The 20,010-nt window shown below is 34.8% G+C and overlaps 1 protein-coding gene across 1 annotated transcript in view; it reads right to left on the bottom strand.

The window, feature by feature from the left end:
- The window catches only part of LOC6050504 (protein sidekick-2), a 195,081-nt gene that overhangs the window by 11,285 nt on the left and 163,786 nt on the right, over positions 1-20,010 (bottom strand). The window contains 1 exon segment of the mRNA XM_038266625.1: positions 6,412-6,526. Within this exon segment, the coding sequence (XP_038122553.1) occupies positions 6,412-6,526 (115 nt within the window).

Below are 20,010 nucleotides of genomic sequence, written 5' to 3'. Positions count from 1 at the left end.
ACATGTGGGGGTTGGGGAAAGATAGATTGATTAGAGTCGTAAATTTTGCGCTTTTGGAAAAAAAGAAGAAAACCGAAAAACTCCGGAAGATGTAGCGAACAAGTTAATTGAATTGGCGATAACGACCGACTACGGTAGTTCTTGACTGGGGGAGGTTATGAATGTTAATGAATATTCAAATTATTCAAACAGGGCATGGAACGACCAGAACGAGGTGGGAGGGCATGAATTGATTTTTATCTATGCAAATATGAGTAATCACTGACTAGTTGTGAAGCGTCCACCCCGGCGTGGTGTTTTTGTTGGAGGAATTGTACTGCTGAGCATGAGGAGGAGGAATAATTTCTAGGGCTCTACCTACAAACACGATATAGACTACAGCCAAGCTGGATGAGAGGGAAAAGATACTTGAACAGAGACAATTTCCTCTTGAAACCCAGAGCGATTAACAACCAACCTAAAAAAATATTTTTATTTTTTTTTTAAGGAGAGCAATTCTAGCTCAAATCAGGATTTTTTCTGGTACTTTTGTACCCGACCCTCTCCGATTTCAATGAAACTTTGTAGACATGTTATCCTAGGCTTATATAAGCTATTTTTTTGCATATGGAACAAATAGTACCCGAGAATAACATTTGAGAAGGGCGTAAGGTATTTAAATATTTTTGTATTTTGTAATTTAAAAATTACTGTATCTCGAAGCCGTTGCGTCGTATCAAAAAGTGGTCAAAGACAAACTTGTAGGAACTTGGATGGGCTTTCTGAAAAAAAATACACTGATACAAAAATACACGCCACATCTATGAGATTTTTTGATTTTTAGGTCTAAAACCTAAATTTAAAGGTGATGTCACGATTTTTTTTCGTTCAAAATTTTTGAGGAAATAACCTAAAATATAACCAAAAGACTGGCGAAAAATGCAGGATGGTATGTCTCTCGTAAAAACTACAAAAAATATTTACTAAAACTGTTTTTTTAAGTGGTCTAAACGTCAAAATTTTTGAAAACCGGTAGTGGGAATCGATTTTTCAGACAATATTACAAAAAAATCTCCATATTGACCATTGTCTTATGTCCAATCCTTGGGAAGATACAGCGGTTTTAAAAATGAAATTGTTAAAAAACGGGTTTTTTGGTGGTTTTTGGCAATTTCTATATGACAGACTTGGTTTTTCAGTTTCGTAAATATTTTTACCGGAAAGCTCATCCAATTTCCCATAAGTTTGCGTTTGACAGCTTTTTGATTTATGTCGTTTTTATATTTACGTAATCAAATTTACTATCCTGGTTTCTACCACATTGAAAAAAATATTTTATTTTAGTTGTAAGCAATGTAATTAAGCTTATATCTGTAAGCCCTTACATCCAATTGAAATGCTGTCAAAGTCAAACTTATGGGAAATTGGACGAGCTTTCCGATAAAAATATTTACGAGACTGAAAAACCAAGTCTGTCATATAGAAATTGCCAAAAACCACCAAAAAACCCGTTTTTTTTTCAACATTTTCATTTTCAAAACCGCTGTATCTTCCCAAGAATTGGACATAAGACAATGGTCAATATGGAGATTATTTTTGTAAAATTGTCTGGAAAATCAATTTCCACTACCGTTTTTCAAAAATTTTGACATTCAGACCACTTAAAAAAACAGTTTTAGTAAATATTTTTTGTAGTTTTTTAGGAGAGACATACCATCTTGCATTTTTCGTCAGTCTTTTGGTTATATTTTAGGTTATTTCCTCAAAAATTTTGAACGAAAAAAATCACCTTTAAACTTAAGTTTTAGACATAAAAATCAAAAAATCTCATAGATGTGGCGTTTAATTTTGATTCAGTATATTTTTTTCAGAAAGTCCGTCCAATTTCCTACAAGTTTGGTTTTGACCACTTTTTGATACGACGCAACGGCTTCGAGATACAGTAATATTTAAATTACAAAATACAAACATTTTTAAATACCTTACGCCCTTCTCAAATGTTATTTTCGAGTACTATTGGCTCCATATCCACAAAAATGGCTTATTTAGGCCTAGGATAACATGTCTACAAAGTTTCATTGAAATCGGAGAGGGTCGGGTACAAAAGTACCAGAAAAAATCCTGATTTGAGCTGGAATTGCTCAGGATCAAGTTATTAAAATTGATTTAACATAACTATTACAGTAATCATATTGGATACAATAAAGGAAATTTATTTTATCACATTTAATGACATTCAAAAGCATGCACATCACCTTCATAAAAAAAAAGAAACTAAATATTGCACATTGCATGTACATTTTTTCAAACACAAAAAAAGTTGCATCCGTCGGGATTCAAAAACCCAGCACAATCAGTAAGTACTGGTGCCTTAGCCCGCTCGGCCATTAGACCAATAGGGACATGGCGTTACATCGTGCTGCCATCTGGTTTTTTTAAAGTGCAAGAGTGGAAAAGTGCTGAGTCTTCATCTAAAAATAGACGGCTTCCTATCTCGCCCAGCAAAATGAAGTCGATAAAGTAGTCGGTGTCGATGGAAAAAAAGTGGAAAACGTGGTCTAAAAATAGCGACGCCACCCCCCTATGGAAAACCTACTTGACCGAAAAGTCGAGCTAATATAGGCGTTCATCCATTAGACACTTCATAGGGGGATGGCGTCGCTATTTTTAAACCACGTTTTCCACTTTTTCTCCATCGAAACCGACTACTTTATCGGCTTCTTTTGCTGGGCGAGATAGGACGCCGTCTATTTTTAGACGTGACTCAGCACTTTTCCATTCTTGCACTTAAAAAAACCAGATGGCAGCACGATGTAACGCCATGTCCCTATGCTGATGGGTTACATATTTTAGGGTTTAATAATACATAAAATAAATAATATCCAACCATTGACATAGCGGAGAGATAGCCGAGAGAGTTGGTGCGTGGACTTGGTAATCTGAATTTCTCTCTTGTTGGATTGATGTTATTTTTGGGATGAGCGGACCTGATTTTTTCTTCGGTACAGTCATCCCTCATATTCGGAACAGTTTACAGATCTGCCAATGTTCAACAAATCATAGAAAATCGATAAATGAACATAATGATTTGCTTTTTCCTTCATGTGAAAGCTTTTCTTGCGATCTTTCGATTGATGTATAGACTTGCTGTACATTTTTACGTTTTATATCAAGTTTTTAAAGAAAAACATTGACCCTTGAAATCCACAAATTCGGAACACTTTTTTCTTACGATGTAAACAAACTTTTTTTTCCCTCCAGGAGTACATATTTTTTACAAAATAATTACTTCACACTCTGAAACTAATAAAACTCATGCTAAGTGATGTTTTAAACATGGTCTGATATTTTTATTAGTGAAAAAATCAAATAAATTGAGGTGTTCCACAATTGTGGGAGGCACAATAACATCCCACAATTATGGAACAGGCAATTTGGAGGCAGTGTTTTGCTGACCTGGATAAAATAGTCTTGAAATGAGGTTTTTTGCTCAAAAAGTACTTTTTTTACTAGTGAAATAGCAAGAGAATGTCCAAATAAAGGTCCTTAAAATAGCAGGGACGACAGAAAAGTTGCATTTTGCATCCTAGTGACAAATTACCACAAAAGTGTTCCGAATTTGTGGGTGTTCCGAATATGTGGGATGGCTGTACATGCTTTTTGTGAACACGTTTTCTCATACAATATTACATGCTTTTGCTCACAAAGGCGATGTGCATGCGATTTTACCATCGGATTTTTTGCTGTGTACAGAAAAACATCAATTGATAATTGCAAAAAAAAATGCAGCAAAATGGACCGATTTTTTCGCTTTACACTTCAAAAGAGCAGTTTTCTAATTAATTTTGATTGTTTAACATAGTGTTAAACATTAAATTAATTTATTCATTAATATTTATTTTTCCGAAATATGTTTGAATTGCCTTAAAATAATGCAAAGAATCAAAAAAACTTTTGTCGAAAAACATTTTTTCTCAAAATTTGTTGCATTTTTTAAAATGCAACAGCTCAGTTAAACAAAATTTAAGGAATTTATGTCGAAACTAATTGAAGTACTCAGAAACTGAGCTGATTAATTTATTTTAAAATCTCAAATTTTTTGCAGTGTACTACTGATCATTAAGTAAGAAACTGATAATGTTTTTTCAAAACGTATAAACATTTTTCTTAAGGGGTTACATACATGTAGAAAATTGCAAAATTTCATATTACAGAAATTTTTTTAGATCAAAATATAAATTTCAATCACTCCTGAAAGTTTCATGAAGATATTTCATGATTTAAATGAGTTAGAGACGATTTAAGCTCAGAATTTTGCCATGCGCAAAGCAAACTGTCAAACTTTGTAAGCGTTTTTCTTTTAACACTGAGTTGATTTACGGGTGCCACGATATCTCGAGATGGGACGGACCAAATTGGCTGAAATTTTGGGTGAAGACTCCCATGACATATCCCGTGTGCATGACGAAGCCCGATTTTGAAATTTTGGATTTTCAAAAAATACAAAAATAAGCGATTTTTTATATGAAAAACACAAAAATATTTTTTTCTTTTTTTAAAATAAACTTTTTGAAAATCGGCCTTCGTCATGCACACGGGACCGGTTAAACGTGTCTTCACCAAAGTTTTGAGCCGGTTTGGTCAAGGCAGTGTTGAGATATCGTGGCACCCGTTTTTTTGAAACTGCTAACTTCAAATAGCTATATCTCGCTAATGATACAACCAAATGTCTTCAAACCTGTTTTGTTAATAGATGAAAATGTATATTTTAATGGCCTGAAAACAGTTTTTAAAAAAAGTTGAAGTGTGTGCTCAAACAACCTATGAATTTTTTGTCGATTTACATGAATGTTAAGGGGCTACATACATTTTTCTTAAAACTTTTGTTTTGCAATATTTATTTTATTTGAAGCTATTCCAATATCTAAGTCAAAATCGACAAAAATGCACATGGGAAATTTATGCGAACATGGGCAGTATATTTTTTAATTGTTCAGAGAAAAAAAAGAGTGCAAAAACTCATTGAAATCTTTTTTTTTGAAAATCTATGTTGTTTCCTAAAACTGCTAATGTTTGAAAAGCTTACGTTTGAGAAGCTGCTGAAGATTGATGATTACAGTCAAACCTCTTTTTACGCGACCTTCTTTGTTGTGAATTTTTTTTTACGCGGTTTTTTTTTGTACGCGAAAAAATCAAAATAATGCGAACCGATTTTAAGCGGCTGGGAATCTTAACCATTATGATCATATTTTGAATAACCTGGCATTACATTACTTTTATTGAAAAAAATAATAATTATTTGTAAAACTAAAAAAAAAAATAATACTCTTTTGACGTGAGCAAACGTTTTTCACACGAAAAATTCAAAATTGCGCCAACTTTTTTAATAGAATTTTTACGCGTGAAACAAAGTCATAAAAAAATATTTCTTCAAAGCAATTTTTATATCAAAGAACTGGTAAAATCCGAAAGAATACAAAAACTATTATTCTTGAAAAAAAAATTTAAAGAACTCATATCTGGAGTTTTTTTTTAAAGGTCCAATAAACCAAATTTCCAGCACCCAAAAAGCAAATACTGAAAATTTGGTTTATTGGACCTTTTAAAAAAAAACTCCAGATATAAATTATGTTTATTAATTCAACAAACAGTTATTTACAAATTAAGGGGTTTCATACATGTGAATTGGCAAAAATGTCAGATGTTGATTGGATCCCACATTTTAAGCTTTTTCTAAATTCTGTTTCAGGGCATTAAAATACAGATTTACATCTATTAATTTAAAATTTCAATTTAATCTGGTCCATCTCGGGATATCGTGGCACCCGTAAATCAACTAGGAGTTTAACAGTTCGCTTTGCGCATGGCAACATTTTGAAATTAAATCGTCTCTAACTCAGTCAATCACGAAATATCTTCATGAAACTTTCAGGAGTGATTGAAAATCATCTTTTAAGTGGATTTAATAAATGTTCTCTATAGAATGAAATTTTGTGATTTTCTACATGTATATAACCCCTTAATGATCAATTTTTCGAACATGCTGAATTTTTAATTAAAGTTTTAAAAGATATTCTAGACCAAAATATGTTATGGCAAGTTTAGAAATTGGTGTTAAATTGTTATAATTTTCACAATTTTACTATTACAACTCAACAAATGACAAGCAACAATGTTGATTTCCACTGGAAACAGCGCAATGTGATCCTCAGTCCAGCTCTCGTGGAGAGGGGCTCTAATTCTTGCTGTTTCACTCTACTCCGCGCAAAGACACCCCGAAGATGGTCATCAATGATGAACGAGTCTTATCAGATAATTAATTTTCTACGAGCGTCTGATAAAATCTTGGTTCACTCCACCGCGCGGTGTAGTCGTTCATCCCTGGGTTGGGAAGAGTTGGATGAGGAAGGGGCGCTATAAATCAGAACTTACCTCCTTCGTCGGTCATGACCAGGACGGTGGTGGGCGGGCCGAGCCCTTCCGGATTAAACACCTGGATCGACACCAGATACTGGGTGTACGTTTCCAGGTTGTGAATCTCGTGGCTCTGTGATGGTGGCGGGGGAGAAAGGAACGAAGAAAGTGTTTAAAGATTTTTGTTTGGAATAGTTAGGCTATTTGGTTAAGTTTATGTCCCTTGAATCTGGCTGAAATCGAGGTTGGTGGTAGAAAAAAGAAATTACAAACCATGGTTTCAACACTTCAATAAAAAAAAGTTGTAAAATGCATTATACATCTGTCCGCCTTTCTTAGCACCTTTAGTTTTCAAAGATCTAAGACTAGTAAAAAATCACAAATAATTTGTTCATTGTTACAGTTGTCAAAATATATAAGAATTCCTGAGAGAAAAAAAAACTTTTTTTTTTGTTATTTTCAACTTTTGTCCGGAAAGTAATTATTTTTTAATAATCCATTTTCAAGTATTCAATTTATTCTTAATACTAATAGTAATAGATTGTACACATTTTACAAGATGGGTGGCCTGAATATGGGGATTATCCGAAGAGACTTTTGATAATCGAGTCTGCACTGTTATTCTTTAAAAACGGAATCTCTTTAAATAGGCGTAAAATGGCATTTAAAAAATTGGCATTAAAGTCCAGTACTAAAACAAAGTCTGAAATTTAAGCTGCTCAGCTTTAAACTGAATGTTAAAATTTATTTTTATTATCCTGATGGAAAATATTAAATTATTTAATTATAGTTCACTTGAAAATTGGATCAAGTTTCAGCGCAAAATTGCCAAATAAAAAAATGTGTGCGGATGCTCTAGGATCAAATTTCCAGAAAGAAACCAACACAAAACCTTCATTACCTGTAAAATCACGCATCATATGGTTGAGCCATACTCAATGGACCAAACCTGGCTAGCTGCATAATTGATTGATTAGCATCGATCCCTTTCCGCTGACCTGTTTGTTTTCCATCAGTCGGATACTCTGCAGGACGTGCTCGTGCTATCTTGTCGCAGATCGGTCTCTGATTAAAATTCCCTGTGGCAATTTGTTGCACCTGCAGACACAACATTACACGGGGATTTTTTGTTGAATATCTCAGGATTAAAATCGATTTTATTAGATCTGCGAAGGTCAAAACCTGCGACAAGATAGCACGATCAGGGCGAGCTTTCAGGTAGACCTGTTACAGGGAAAATTGGAATCGTCCCACTTAATGCTACTAACGAGCTCGACAGTGCAGCTTTGCCATGTGTTTGTTACCCCGGGTTGGAATTGTGTGCGACGTCACCATGGAAACTTGAGTCGAGAGAGAAGTTGACCGGAAATATTTGCACCGAGAAAGATTGGCGACTAAGAGTTCGACTAAGTAAAATTAAGAGACGTGCATAACGGGAAGAATTCATGTTCATGTTGTATGAGCAATTCTCCGGAATTTTTTCATTCAAAAACGCTGTATCTTTTAAACGCCAGAGCAAACACCAAGTAACATTTTTTCAGGAGTTCTACAAGAGCTCTTCAAGATAGCTACAGCATAGCAGTTTGGACCGCGGTAGGATAAAATTCTCTTCAAAACTTCTTCAGGAGTTTGGAAGAGTACTTGAAGAGAGTTTTATCCTACCGCAGTCCAAACTGCTATGCTGTAGCTATCTTGAAGAGCTCTTGTAGAACTCCTGGAAAAAAATGTTTCTTCGGGATCATATTTGGCGAAGTTTGATTTTTTTTTTTAAGATCATAGTGTCGACTCTCCCTCTATGTGTCGATATAGAAGGGACCGTCAAGAGCGAAAGGTATCAATTTATAGAACGAATCATCAAAGCATGCTCTTGAAGGGGCTGAAAAATTAATTGACGGATGGAGCAATATTGGTATCCTGAAGGTCGATAGCCAGAGAGACTCGAAAAACTTTGAAAAAAACGATCGAAAATAAACCCTTTATTCACAGATGAAAATCTGATTTGAAATCGACAATTATTTTATTGATATTGCGATAAAGTTTTATTTTTCGAGGTGAATCCAACTGGTTTGATTTTTACGAAACAATGCAAATTTTAAAGCTTTTTTTTGTCATTAGTAAGGCCGTTGCAAATATTTATGGAAATGTATGTCCCTCAACTCTGACCAAAGTCGAAGGGAAGGGAAGGGAGGGGGGCGCAAAAAAAAGTGTATATAAATTAAAACTATAAGCAATACTTTCAACATTTCAATGAAAAAAGTGTTTTGAAATGCATTTTATACCAGTCCAGTTGTTTTGTAATCACAAGTTTTCAAAACTCTAAGCACCGACGAAATTTTTTTTTTCGCGAAAATAAAACGTTTTGCAGAACTGAGGGCTTTTGTTAATTTGATTTGGTAAAACGCGGTGGATTTTCTTGAAATAATTCGAACTGTCAAAAATCCACCAAAGCATCTACCACATTGATCGCGCAAAAATCTGTGGTAGAAAAATAACGTCATGATTCGAAATCCGGACACTTAGTAACATATAATTTTTGTTATAGCTGGCAAAAAATCATGTAATAAGTTGGAAATGTAGAAACATCATCAGGATGTAGTATAAACAGTCAGTTTCACGAAAATGCATGCAAAATATGTCTTTTGTAACAATTTTTCATCAGAATTTTAAAATTAAAATGATTTGTTGTGCTTCGAATCCCGGACACTGATAAAAGCTGTTACGAAATCCGGACACTTTTGCTTCGAATTCCGGACACTCGATTTTACTTATGAATCGCACAAATTTGGATTGAAATGTTAGTGAATGGCATTCTTTAGGTCTCCAATAAGCTGTTATCATCAAAACAATCGATAGCTTATATAAAAATTTGCTAGAATTTAAGGAAATCGAAACCATAAATTTCTACTTTGCCTTCCCGGTGCTTCGGACGCCTATGAAATATTTCAGGTGAAATGTTTCGCATTTTTGGTAAACTTATAATTTTATTGTATTAAATTGTTTTGGCATTAACTACAGCGTTCAAACAAACTTTAAATGAAAGTTCATGTTGGAATTCATCAAATAAAACAGTTTTGACATTCATAATGCGAGCTTATATCCTAATAATTGATAAAACAAGATGAAGTGTCCGGCGTTCGAATTATCGTCCGGGAATTCGAATCATGACGTTATCCACCGGTAGATGCTTTGGTGGATTTTTGACAGTTTGAATTATTTCAAGAAAATCCACCGCGGTTTACCAAATCAAATTAAAAAAAAACCCTCTGTACATCGGAATTTAAAAAAAAATATTAAAATTTCTGTTCGAGCCCTGGCATGCTAAATATAATTTAAATGCAGGAAAATCCAATTTTGACTGTTTTCAATTGATTTGACTTTAATTTCCATTAAAATTTTGAAGTTTTTTGATTTTTTTATTTTCATGATTTTTTTTTTGTCCCGTCCGTGTGGATCAATCGGACCGCGCACTGGACTCACAATCCAGAGGTTGCTGGTTCGGATCCCGCGGCGGGCGCTCTAAAATTCTTTGTGTAAAAATGGGTATTCGGCGCCGTCGCTCCGTGCCATACTCTCATACACTTAGGAGCCCAGGGCGGCGAAGTCCTTGTACACAGCTAAAAAAATAGTAATCCAGCTACGTGTAAAAGTGCTGGGTGTAAAATAAAAATTGCATTATTTTATGCAATTTTATGTAATTTTACACCCAGAAATATGTAGCCCATCAGTATGGGAAACCTACTTGACCGAAATGTCAAGCTCATATATGCGTTTATCTTTACAGATTTTCATCGGTCTGATGGCTGAGTGGGCTAAGGCGCCAGTCCTTACTGTTGGTGCTGGGTTTGAATCCCGTTGGTCGCAACTTTTTTTGTGTTTGCATAAAATGTACATGCAGTGTGTAATATTAAATGTTTATTTTGACGAAGGTGATGTGCATGCTTTTGCATGCGATTTTACCATCGGATTTTTTGCTGTGTAGATAAAAGAAAAACACTAGTGGTTGGTACTAGCAATGGTGGCCGACAGCTATAAAGTCAACTTCGTTTTTCGATTTATTGGGCTGAATTTGAAGGGGTGGAGGGGAAGGGGGCGACATAAACTTTAAAAAAAAATTTGCAACGGCCTAATTGCTCAAGTGTGGAAATACTTTTATTATTAAAACAAAAAGACTTAAGGTGAATTTGTCTCGGAATCGGTGAACTTTCAAAATTTCTAAATTTCTGTAAAGTACTGTTTGAGTTTGTTTTCCAATTTTGAAATATAAAAAAACAACAAATTTCGACCGTTATTTTCAAAGTTAAAAAAATGTTTTATTTTGCCAGGAAAAAAATGAAAAAAGTCTTGCAAGGTAACTTTGATTTTTTTTATTATTTGGGTAATTCTCTACCAACTCACACGAAATCGGGAAAAGTTGCCCTGACCCCTCTTCGATTTGCGTGAAACTTTGTCCTAAGGGATAACTTTTGTCCCTGATCACGAATCCGAGGTCCGTTTTTTGATTTCCTGTGACGGAGGGGCGGTACGACCCCTTCAATTTTTGAACATGTGAAAAAAGAGGTTTTTTTTCAGTAATTTGCAGCCTGAAACGGTGATGAGATAGAAATTTGGTGTCAAAAGGACTTTTATGTAAAATCAGACGCCCGATTTGATGGCGTACTCAGAATTCCGAAAAAAACGTATTTTTCATCGAAAAAAAACACTAAAAACATTTTAAAAATTCTCCCATTTTTCGTTACTCGACTGTAAAAAATTTTGGAACATGTAATTTTATGGGAAATTTAATGTTCTTTTCGAATCTACATTGACCGAGAAGGGTCTTTTTTTCATGTTGAACAAAATTTTTCATTTTAAAATTTCGTGTTTTTTTCTAATTTTGCAGGGTTATTTTTTAGAGTGTAGCAATGTTCTACAAAGGTGTAGAGCAGACAATTACAAAAATTTTGATATATAAACATAAGGGGTTTGCTTATAAACATCACGAGTTATCGCGATTTTACGAAAAAAAGTTTTGAAAAAGTTGGTCGTCATCGATCATGGCCGTTCATGGTCACCCGCGACAGACACGGACGACGAAACAAAGAGAAACGCAAAAAGTAACTTTTTCAAAACTTTTTTTCGTAAAATCGCGATAACTTGTGATGTTTATAAGCAACCCCATATGTCTATATATCAAATTTTTGTAATTGTCTGCTCTACAACTTTGTAGAACATTGTTACACTCTAAAAATAACCCTGCAAAGTTAGAAAAACACGAAATTTTAAAATGAAAAATTTTGTTCTAAATGAAAAATGACCCTTCTGGGACAATGTAGATTCGAAAAGTACATTAAATTTCCCATAAAATGACATGTTCCAAAATTTTTACAGACGAGTAACGGAAAATGGGAGAATTTTAAAACTTTTTAGTTTTTTCGATGAAAATAAATTCTGAGTACGCCATCAAATCGGGCGTCTAATTTTACATAAAAGTCCCTTTGACACCAAATTTCTATCTCATCACCGTTTCAGGCTGCAAATTATTGAAAAACACCTCTTTTTCGCATGTTCAAAAAAGGTCGTACCGCCCTCCGTCACGAGATATCAAAAAACGGACCTCGGATTCGTGATCAGGGACAAAAGTTACCCCTTAGGACAAAGTTTCACGCAAATCGAAGAGGGGTCGGGGCAACTTTTCCCGATTTCGTGTGAGTTGGTAGAGAATTACCCATATAAAGTTATTTGGTATAAATAAATGGATTTTACTAAATTTAAATACTTTTTAGTATAACTTTTGTTAATGAAAGCTTCAAGTTGGCAAAATTGCTTTAAAATGTTTAAGGTAAGTCACCTGCAATGGAACAATACAAAAACATGATGTTTTACTAGAAAAGTATTGATTTTCGTAGTGTGTCTCATTGTTCCCCACCTGTCTCATTGTTCCTGCCAAGTGCGTCTACAATGAGACAGTTGGATAGCTCTGGCTGTAGAGGTCGGATCGATCTCATATTTTGGTCAATGTTAGAACACATTACAAGAAAGAAAATGCAACAAAAAGCTCATTAAAACATGCTGATGAAAAAAATACAAAAATCATTGAAAGTTAAAAACCAAAAGTGTCTCATTGATGACTACCCTACCCTATATCAGAACCCACCTTCGCCTGCGAGCTGAAAGAGGGTAGCTGTTTTGCTCTAAAGTTCCGTCCTCGAAGCTGCTGTTTGATGTGTGCCTGTCTCCCAAGGGCGCACGAGGTACGTTTCTCCTTTGCTCGAAACGTCATAATTCCCGCTGATGGACGGAATTGGAACGGAACGACAAGATCAACGACGATGACAGCAGCAGCATCCTGCCACGTGAGTGCTGCTGCTTTTGACGTATCTCTGAGCCGCCTTCCGCGTGGTTCAATTAAAACGTATTATCCGCGTGTACTTTTGGGCCAAATCTAATTAACGGCGTAGCAGAGCGAAACTTCTGTTGAAGAACTTTGTTTGAAGAAATCACATACACACGGGGAGATGATGTGCTCAAGGGAGCGCGGAAGCAAGAGCTTAATTTGAGCTTTTCTCTCTCTTTCCGGTACATCAATCGTGTGACACGGGCTCGACGCAGCAGGGCGAAACTAAAAACGAGCTTTTCTACTTTTCTGTGAGGCGTTGCGGTTGTTTGAAGTGTGTCGTCGTGTCAACTGTCAATCTGTCGGAAAAGTGTTTGCTCAAATGTGGAGCTGTGGTTAGATTTTTTTTTTTCAAATTTGATGAAATAATACATTTTTGAGGAAATTATTCAATAAATAATCGTACATGATAAACTTCCAATCCAAATCTGATGCATGAAGTTTATCAAATCTTTCGTTTGTGTGATAAACTTTACCAAAACATTCATACACAATGCTGGATTTTGCATAGAATACCTAAATTTATTTTTAGTTCTGTGCCCTCTAAACAGCACTCCCAATCCCAACCAGAACGTCATTATTCACCGCGAGAGGCAAAGTGTGCCAAAGTCACGGAAAAATGTGGCGTGGCTGCCAGTAATATCAATTTTGCCCAAGAAAGGGCGTGTTTCTTTGCCACAAGTTGGAGTTTGGCAGAGCAATAGAGCGACGTCGAGTGAGCTGGAAATTCACCAAAAGTGAGCTATTTTCGTCAAGAGTTTAGTGGGATGCCTGTTGACGTGGGGGCGACTTTGGGCTCGACATGCTTCTCGGTGGAGCAAATTTTCAAGCTTGTTTGCTTGGTGGTGAGCTCCGTTTAGATTCATATCAAATTGAGGAAAAGGGTGAAAAAGGGGGTTTACTTGACCGCTTTTATATTTAAAACACCCACTTTAACGAACTTTAGGTTTTTTTGTGGTCTCTATTGCAAGTTTATGCTCGAACTTTGATGGCTGAAGGCTTGAATGGGGAGAGCATCCGGACCTCTTTCTAATTTAAAAAAATGAAAAACTGCGACTATTTTCAAAAAAGTCACCTAAAAATGGATTTAACTTGAAAACGGTGCACTTTATCAAAATTTCACTAAAGTACTTTTTGATTGCAAATTTAATTTTACATCGAAAAATGAAGTTGAAAAATTTTTGCGACCAATTTTTCGATAAAAAAAAATAGTATTGATTCAAAAATTCATAACTCACTCAAAGATTTTTTGCACAACCTGGAAATTTCTGAAAAGTTGGCATTTTATGTCCTCTAAAACATATCAAAAAATAAAAAAAATAGTGTTATTTTGCAAATTTAGTTTTAGTGACAAAAAGTTAAATAAAAAAATCACCAAAATTTTTTTTACCGTGTATCATTTTTTTCCAGTGTAGTCCATATCCATACCTACATCTTTGCCGAAGACACCAAATCGATAAAAAAAATCCTTCAAAAGATACAAATTTTTGAATTTTCATACATCATTTTTGTATGGCCAGCTGCCAAATTTGTATGGAAAATTATTTGGACAAACTAATGATGCAAAATGGCTTCTTTAGGTATACCGAAGGCACCAAAAAAGTTTCAGTCGGATTAAAAAATACAAAAAAATCGAAAGACCTAAATCTGAGAGAACTGAATCTTTTGACTGAATTTTCTGATAAATTTAGTGTATTCAGATAAGTTGTATGTATTATCCAGAAATTTGAAAAAATACACGAAAAAAAATGCCTTTTTTTGACTATAAAAATAAAGTAAAATTCAATTTCCGAAAATACGTATTTTTTGATTTTCGACTTTTTTTGTATGTTTTAGGCATTTAAAAACTTGCAACTTTTGAGCCATATAGAAGAAGAGTCGAAAATTCTGTCACCGAGTCATGATATTTTTGAAAAAATAGTGATTTTTTGAAACAAAATAATTACATACAAAAAAAATTAACCTAATTTTAAATGTAAATTTGAAATTGCAATCAAAAAGGACTTCTGATTGCTGAGATAAAACGGCTAAAAAAAAAAACAACAAAAAAAGAACGGAGAAAATTGAAGTTTTCTAAATCACACTCAAATAACCCACCATTTTCTAAAGTCGATATCTAAGCAACTAATGATTCGATTTCCAATGTTAAAATATGAAACCTTTCCTATCTTTTCAAAATCAATATTATTTTTTTAAATCAATAATGATGTTTCAAAAAGGCAAATATTGTTTTCGAAAAGATCGGAATTTTTTTTTTGCACTAAATTGCGATTTTTTTCCAAAAATCACTATTTAAAAAAAAATACCAGGTGGCAGAATTTTTGACTACACTTCTCTTTAGCTCAAAAGTTGCGGGGTTTTGGCCCATAAAAAATGTATATTTTTTCGAAAATAAAAAAAAATACGTATTTTGGGAAATTAAGTTTATGTAAAGAAAAGTTAACCAAAACATAGGCAAAAAAAAATTTCGTGGCCTTATTTTTTTCTCAATATTCCTCAACAATACCTACAACTTTGCCGAAGACACCAAATTGATTAGAAAATTCAAACAAAAGTTACAGCTGTTTGAATATTTACGTACCATTTTTGTATGGACAGCTGCCAAAATTGTATGGGTGAACCAATGACACAAAAAAGCTACCTTAATCATAAGGAAGGCCCCCACAAAGTTTGGGCCAAATAAAAAAATACGAATAAAATCCATTTTCGGTTTTGGTAGAGAATTGCTGATTTTGGACGAATCTATGACATTTCCCCGAAACCCATATTACCGAAGGGACATTTCCCCGAATGCCACTTCCCCGAAAAGACACTTCCCCTAATAGTCATTTCCCCGAATTCTATTTACCCGAATTTCCCATTTCCCCTAATCGTCCACATTCCCGAATTCCATTTTCCCGAATGGGCCACAATCCCGAATGCCACTTACCCGATTAGTCATATCCCTGAATAGTCATTTCCCTGAACGCCATTTCCCCGAACGCGGTCAAGCCGAAATGCCCGGTGCCCCGGAGCGCGCGCGCTCCTGGGCACCGGGCATTTCGGCTTGACCGCGTTCGGGGAAATCGCATTTTACAGTCGACTCTCTGCTTGTCAATATCCAAGGGACCGTCGAGGAAGAGAATCATCAGATTACAGAACGATGCAAAATGAAGACTCGATTGAAAATATTTTTTTCTTGATACCCAGCTATGGGAGAGAATCATGGCAACGTCCATCAAACAAAAACACACAAATTTCAAACACCCTTTAAAGCTTCGTTTCGCCAAGCAAAATGTCTGTGCAAACCATGAAAACTGAAATTATTGACAACCGGAAGAGATTTTTAAAGCAAACAGGGACTGAAGAATTCATCGATAGATGGAGAATTATTGATATCTAGAAGATCGACAGCTCTATAAGAAAAAAAAAAATGATGGCACTTTTTATCACATCAAACTACATATAATATTTCTTGAAAGGTTCGTATTGGCCTTGAATGATCAACTTTCTTTTTGGCTTCACTCAGAATAGACGTAGCATTTTAGGGGGGAAGTGGTGTTAGAAGGTTTGGTACTATTCATTCAAATACAATGAATATTGTTACAGTTTTTTTATATATTCTCAAAACAAATACCTTTTTCTTATAGACATGATAATAATAATGCAATAGAAGTTTTGTTATTTTTTATGATTCAACAACATACCGTGCGATTTTCGTAGTACCCCGTATCAGTAGAACCCAGTTCACACTGATCATTTTATTCACATTGCTGGTTTGGGATTTGGCGAAAAGTATAATCAACAAAAATTTGTACCAGCCTTATGTAACTATTTGTTCGATTTTTTGCATTTTTGAACAAAATTCGAAAAAAAAAATCCTTGCAAATTTCTCAAAAACAACATCTAATCATGCGGTTGAACACAAATGTTAATTGAACAACAAAAAATTTAGTAATTGGGTCCTAAAATTAAGCTTAAATTTGTGATATTATTGTTCACAAGAAAAATAAGCTTTACTAAGTACAATGACCCTTTGAACGATCGCAAAGGATTTAAAATGGATTTTTAATTCAATTTCTAAAAATTCACTTCACGGCCCTTCTTGGCAGAAAAGCTCCTACTTGACAGCTCGATCCAGGGGGGCCATAGTTGATCCATCGAAAAAATGTTGTCTTGTCAATAACTTTTTTTTTGCATAAAAATGAAGAAAAAAAAGTTATCAGAAATTGTTTTTAATCGTGTTTCTTACCGTTGTTCATAAAAATTGACAAAGGGCTTTACTACCCAATTTACAACATTTAATCAACAGCATACCCGAAAAAGCTGTTTGTTCGGAAAATTGAGAAAGAAAATAACTGTTAGTCATGGAAAAAGGCTTTAGCGAAAATGATGATTAGGGGATATGCAAATTCGGGTAATTTTAAATTTAAATTAACGGCAATTGGCGTAAGTGTCACTTCGGGGAAATGGCATTCGGGGAAATGGCCGATTAGGGGAAATGGCATTCGGGGATATAGCCGATTAGGGGAAATGATATTCGGGGAAATGGTATTCGGGGATGTGGATGATTAGGGGAAGTGGTATTCGGGGATGTGACCAATTAGGGGAAATGATTTTTGGGGAAATGGCATTCGGGGAAATGTCATTCGGGGAAATGAGCTAGACCCATTTTGGACACAAACTTGATTTATTTATTTTTTTTAATTCGGAATCAGTACAAAAAAAGTAACACAAACATCACTAAAGTGTTCAAAACTTAAGACAGGGTTGCCAGATGACCTAACCGTCGATGTATAATACACTGGGACTTGAGTTGTTTTTTGGTCATCCGGATATTTTCGCAAATTCATTTTTATATATAAATTTTTGACTATTCAGGCTATTACATAAATTTTTAAAAGGATTTGTCAAAAATAAATATTTGTTCAAGAAACTTCAAAATTTCTTTGGAAGTTCAAGTGCAATCAGATGAAATCAATTGAAAATGCATTCCCCTGGTATACATGAATGTGGGTCTCCGAGCTTTTTATAAAAAGTTCATTTTCAGAGCAGCTTTATAGCTTTATTGAGGAAGGCAAGTTTGCCTTTAAATTTTCTCTGGACTGCACTACTGAAGTTGGTTAAGTCAAAATTGCTTCACATAAAATTTATCCGTAAATAATTGAAAAAGTTTTGTCGCACAATTTACATTCATTCAATGTTGATTAGACACATAAGTGACAACAACTCCAACTCAATTACAAACTGCTCGACAACTCGTCCAAAAAAGTTCGCAGTCCTGGCTCAAAATCATGGCCCAAAAACCACTGCCAAAACAAAGGGGGAGGGGAAGGGGGAGGGGTTGTTCCCATCACAAACATGTTGTCCTGACTCGGTAGCACACTATCACGTACACAATTACAATTACAACCACTAACCACGAAAGATAAAATCTCGTCCTGGAGTTCACCTCCAACCTATCCGCCAAACCGCGGCACCCTATCTCTCTCTCCCTTGCTCACTTCCGCCAACGAGGTCATCCGATATCTACAGGTACCCATCACAACTCGACTCTTCTGTCTCATTCAACCAACTCTCTATTTCTACCCAACGGTTTCGGTGTGGCGGTCGAAAGCCAATAAATTACATCGATCGCTATCGCAATGTAGCAATGTAACGATCCGTTAAGCCATTCTCAAAATACCGTACACTTTGTTGCGAGAAAATAAAAAATGAATTTCATATTCTTGATGCTATTTCTAATGAATTGATTTATGTTTTGTTAGAAACGAGATTAATCAATGATTCCAAAAATGACAAATTCGTCAAATTAATGCAACTGAGTGTAAAATGGGCAAACAATCAAATGAAAACAAAAGAAATAAAATAAAATGAGCTGGAAAAAACCCCGTTGACACCGGAGGTAAACTGTGAGCGCCAAAATAGGGCAGACATATCAACCACCGACCCGTCACGGTGGGAAGTCGCGTTTTCATGTCAACGACTCATTCAATTTGGGCTACGTTGCCGAACATCGTTCTTCCACTCAAACAACCCCACCACAGCAGGGTGCCGTCATCAAAATTAATAGAAAATTTCCCCTCAATTGAGGGCTGGTAAGTTTAATTCGGTCTCCGGCTGAGAGTTTTAACGTGCGATCGTTAGTTTGATGGAGTTAACGATGGTTAAAACTTTACCGCAATTATTTTCTGGTTGAAAAGTTTGAAAAACTAAACCTCCCTTTGAAAATTTGAAAGTTTAATAGTGTTATCGATTAAAACTGTTATTTGAATTAAAAACATTTCAAATTTCTTGAATTGATTTTAATTTAAGTCATATTTAAGCTCATTTTATTGTATTTTCAATGTTTGTAAAATTTAAATATATAGTACCGTTAAAAGTTTGACTACTACAGTAGCAGTAGCAACAAACCGGCCGAATTATCCAAACAAGAAAAGAAAACAAAATAAGGACATGGACTCTGGTACGTTTTTGTGGGTTTAGCTCTCTCAAGAAACATCGATGAGTTTTCATTTTTTCATAGATCTAGAGGTGGGCAAGAGCCGCTCTTTTGAACGGCTCTTTCGCTCTTTTTCATTCTTTTTATAAAAATGTTATTTTTAAGAATGGTTTGAGTTTTAAAGTTATTTCACTTTGGACTTTTATAAATCATCTGAAAAAAAATCCAAAACCAAGTAAATGCCCTTGAAATCCAAAGGTTTTGACGGTCTCTATATCAAGATTTCTACTCAAACCTAAACTTTCAAAAAATTGAATGGCATCCAAACATTAATCTAGGATATTGAAGAAATTGATATCAATTTTAAAATTGCGTTTATTTTTGCCAAAATTAAATTTTGCTGACATTTTATTTGGAGAAAATATTCTGCGAACTCTTTTCTACACTTTGATTTAATCGATAATGTCCATAAACGCTAAAGTTTAATCGGGCAAGAGAGTTTTTTTTCCAAATTCCTCAACCATTTAGTAGGTTTTTTATTAATATTTTACAATGCTAAGCAATTTTAAATGCTAAGCAATTTTAAATGCTCAAATTTGTATTTGAGTAATACTTTAACGTGCGATCAGTTGTTTAATGAAAATTTATTTTTATATGCAATAGGGTGGGTACGTTTTTCAAAAAGTTCTCCGATCAAGTTTTTGTATGGTTCCCCTTGTAGGGCATGCCCATAGGGACTTTCATGCCAAATATCAGCTCATTTGGTTGTAAACTGGCTGCGCGCATCAGGGTTAAAGTTTAAATGGGAATTACTATGGGAAAT

This window comes from Culex quinquefasciatus, chromosome 1, assembly GCF_015732765.1.
Source record: "Culex quinquefasciatus strain JHB chromosome 1, VPISU_Cqui_1.0_pri_paternal, whole genome shotgun sequence".
Lineage (NCBI taxonomy): Eukaryota > Metazoa > Arthropoda > Insecta > Diptera > Culicidae > Culex > Culex quinquefasciatus.
The sequence above is the reverse complement of the archived record's forward strand: the minus strand, read 5'-3'. Positions and strand labels throughout refer to the sequence as shown.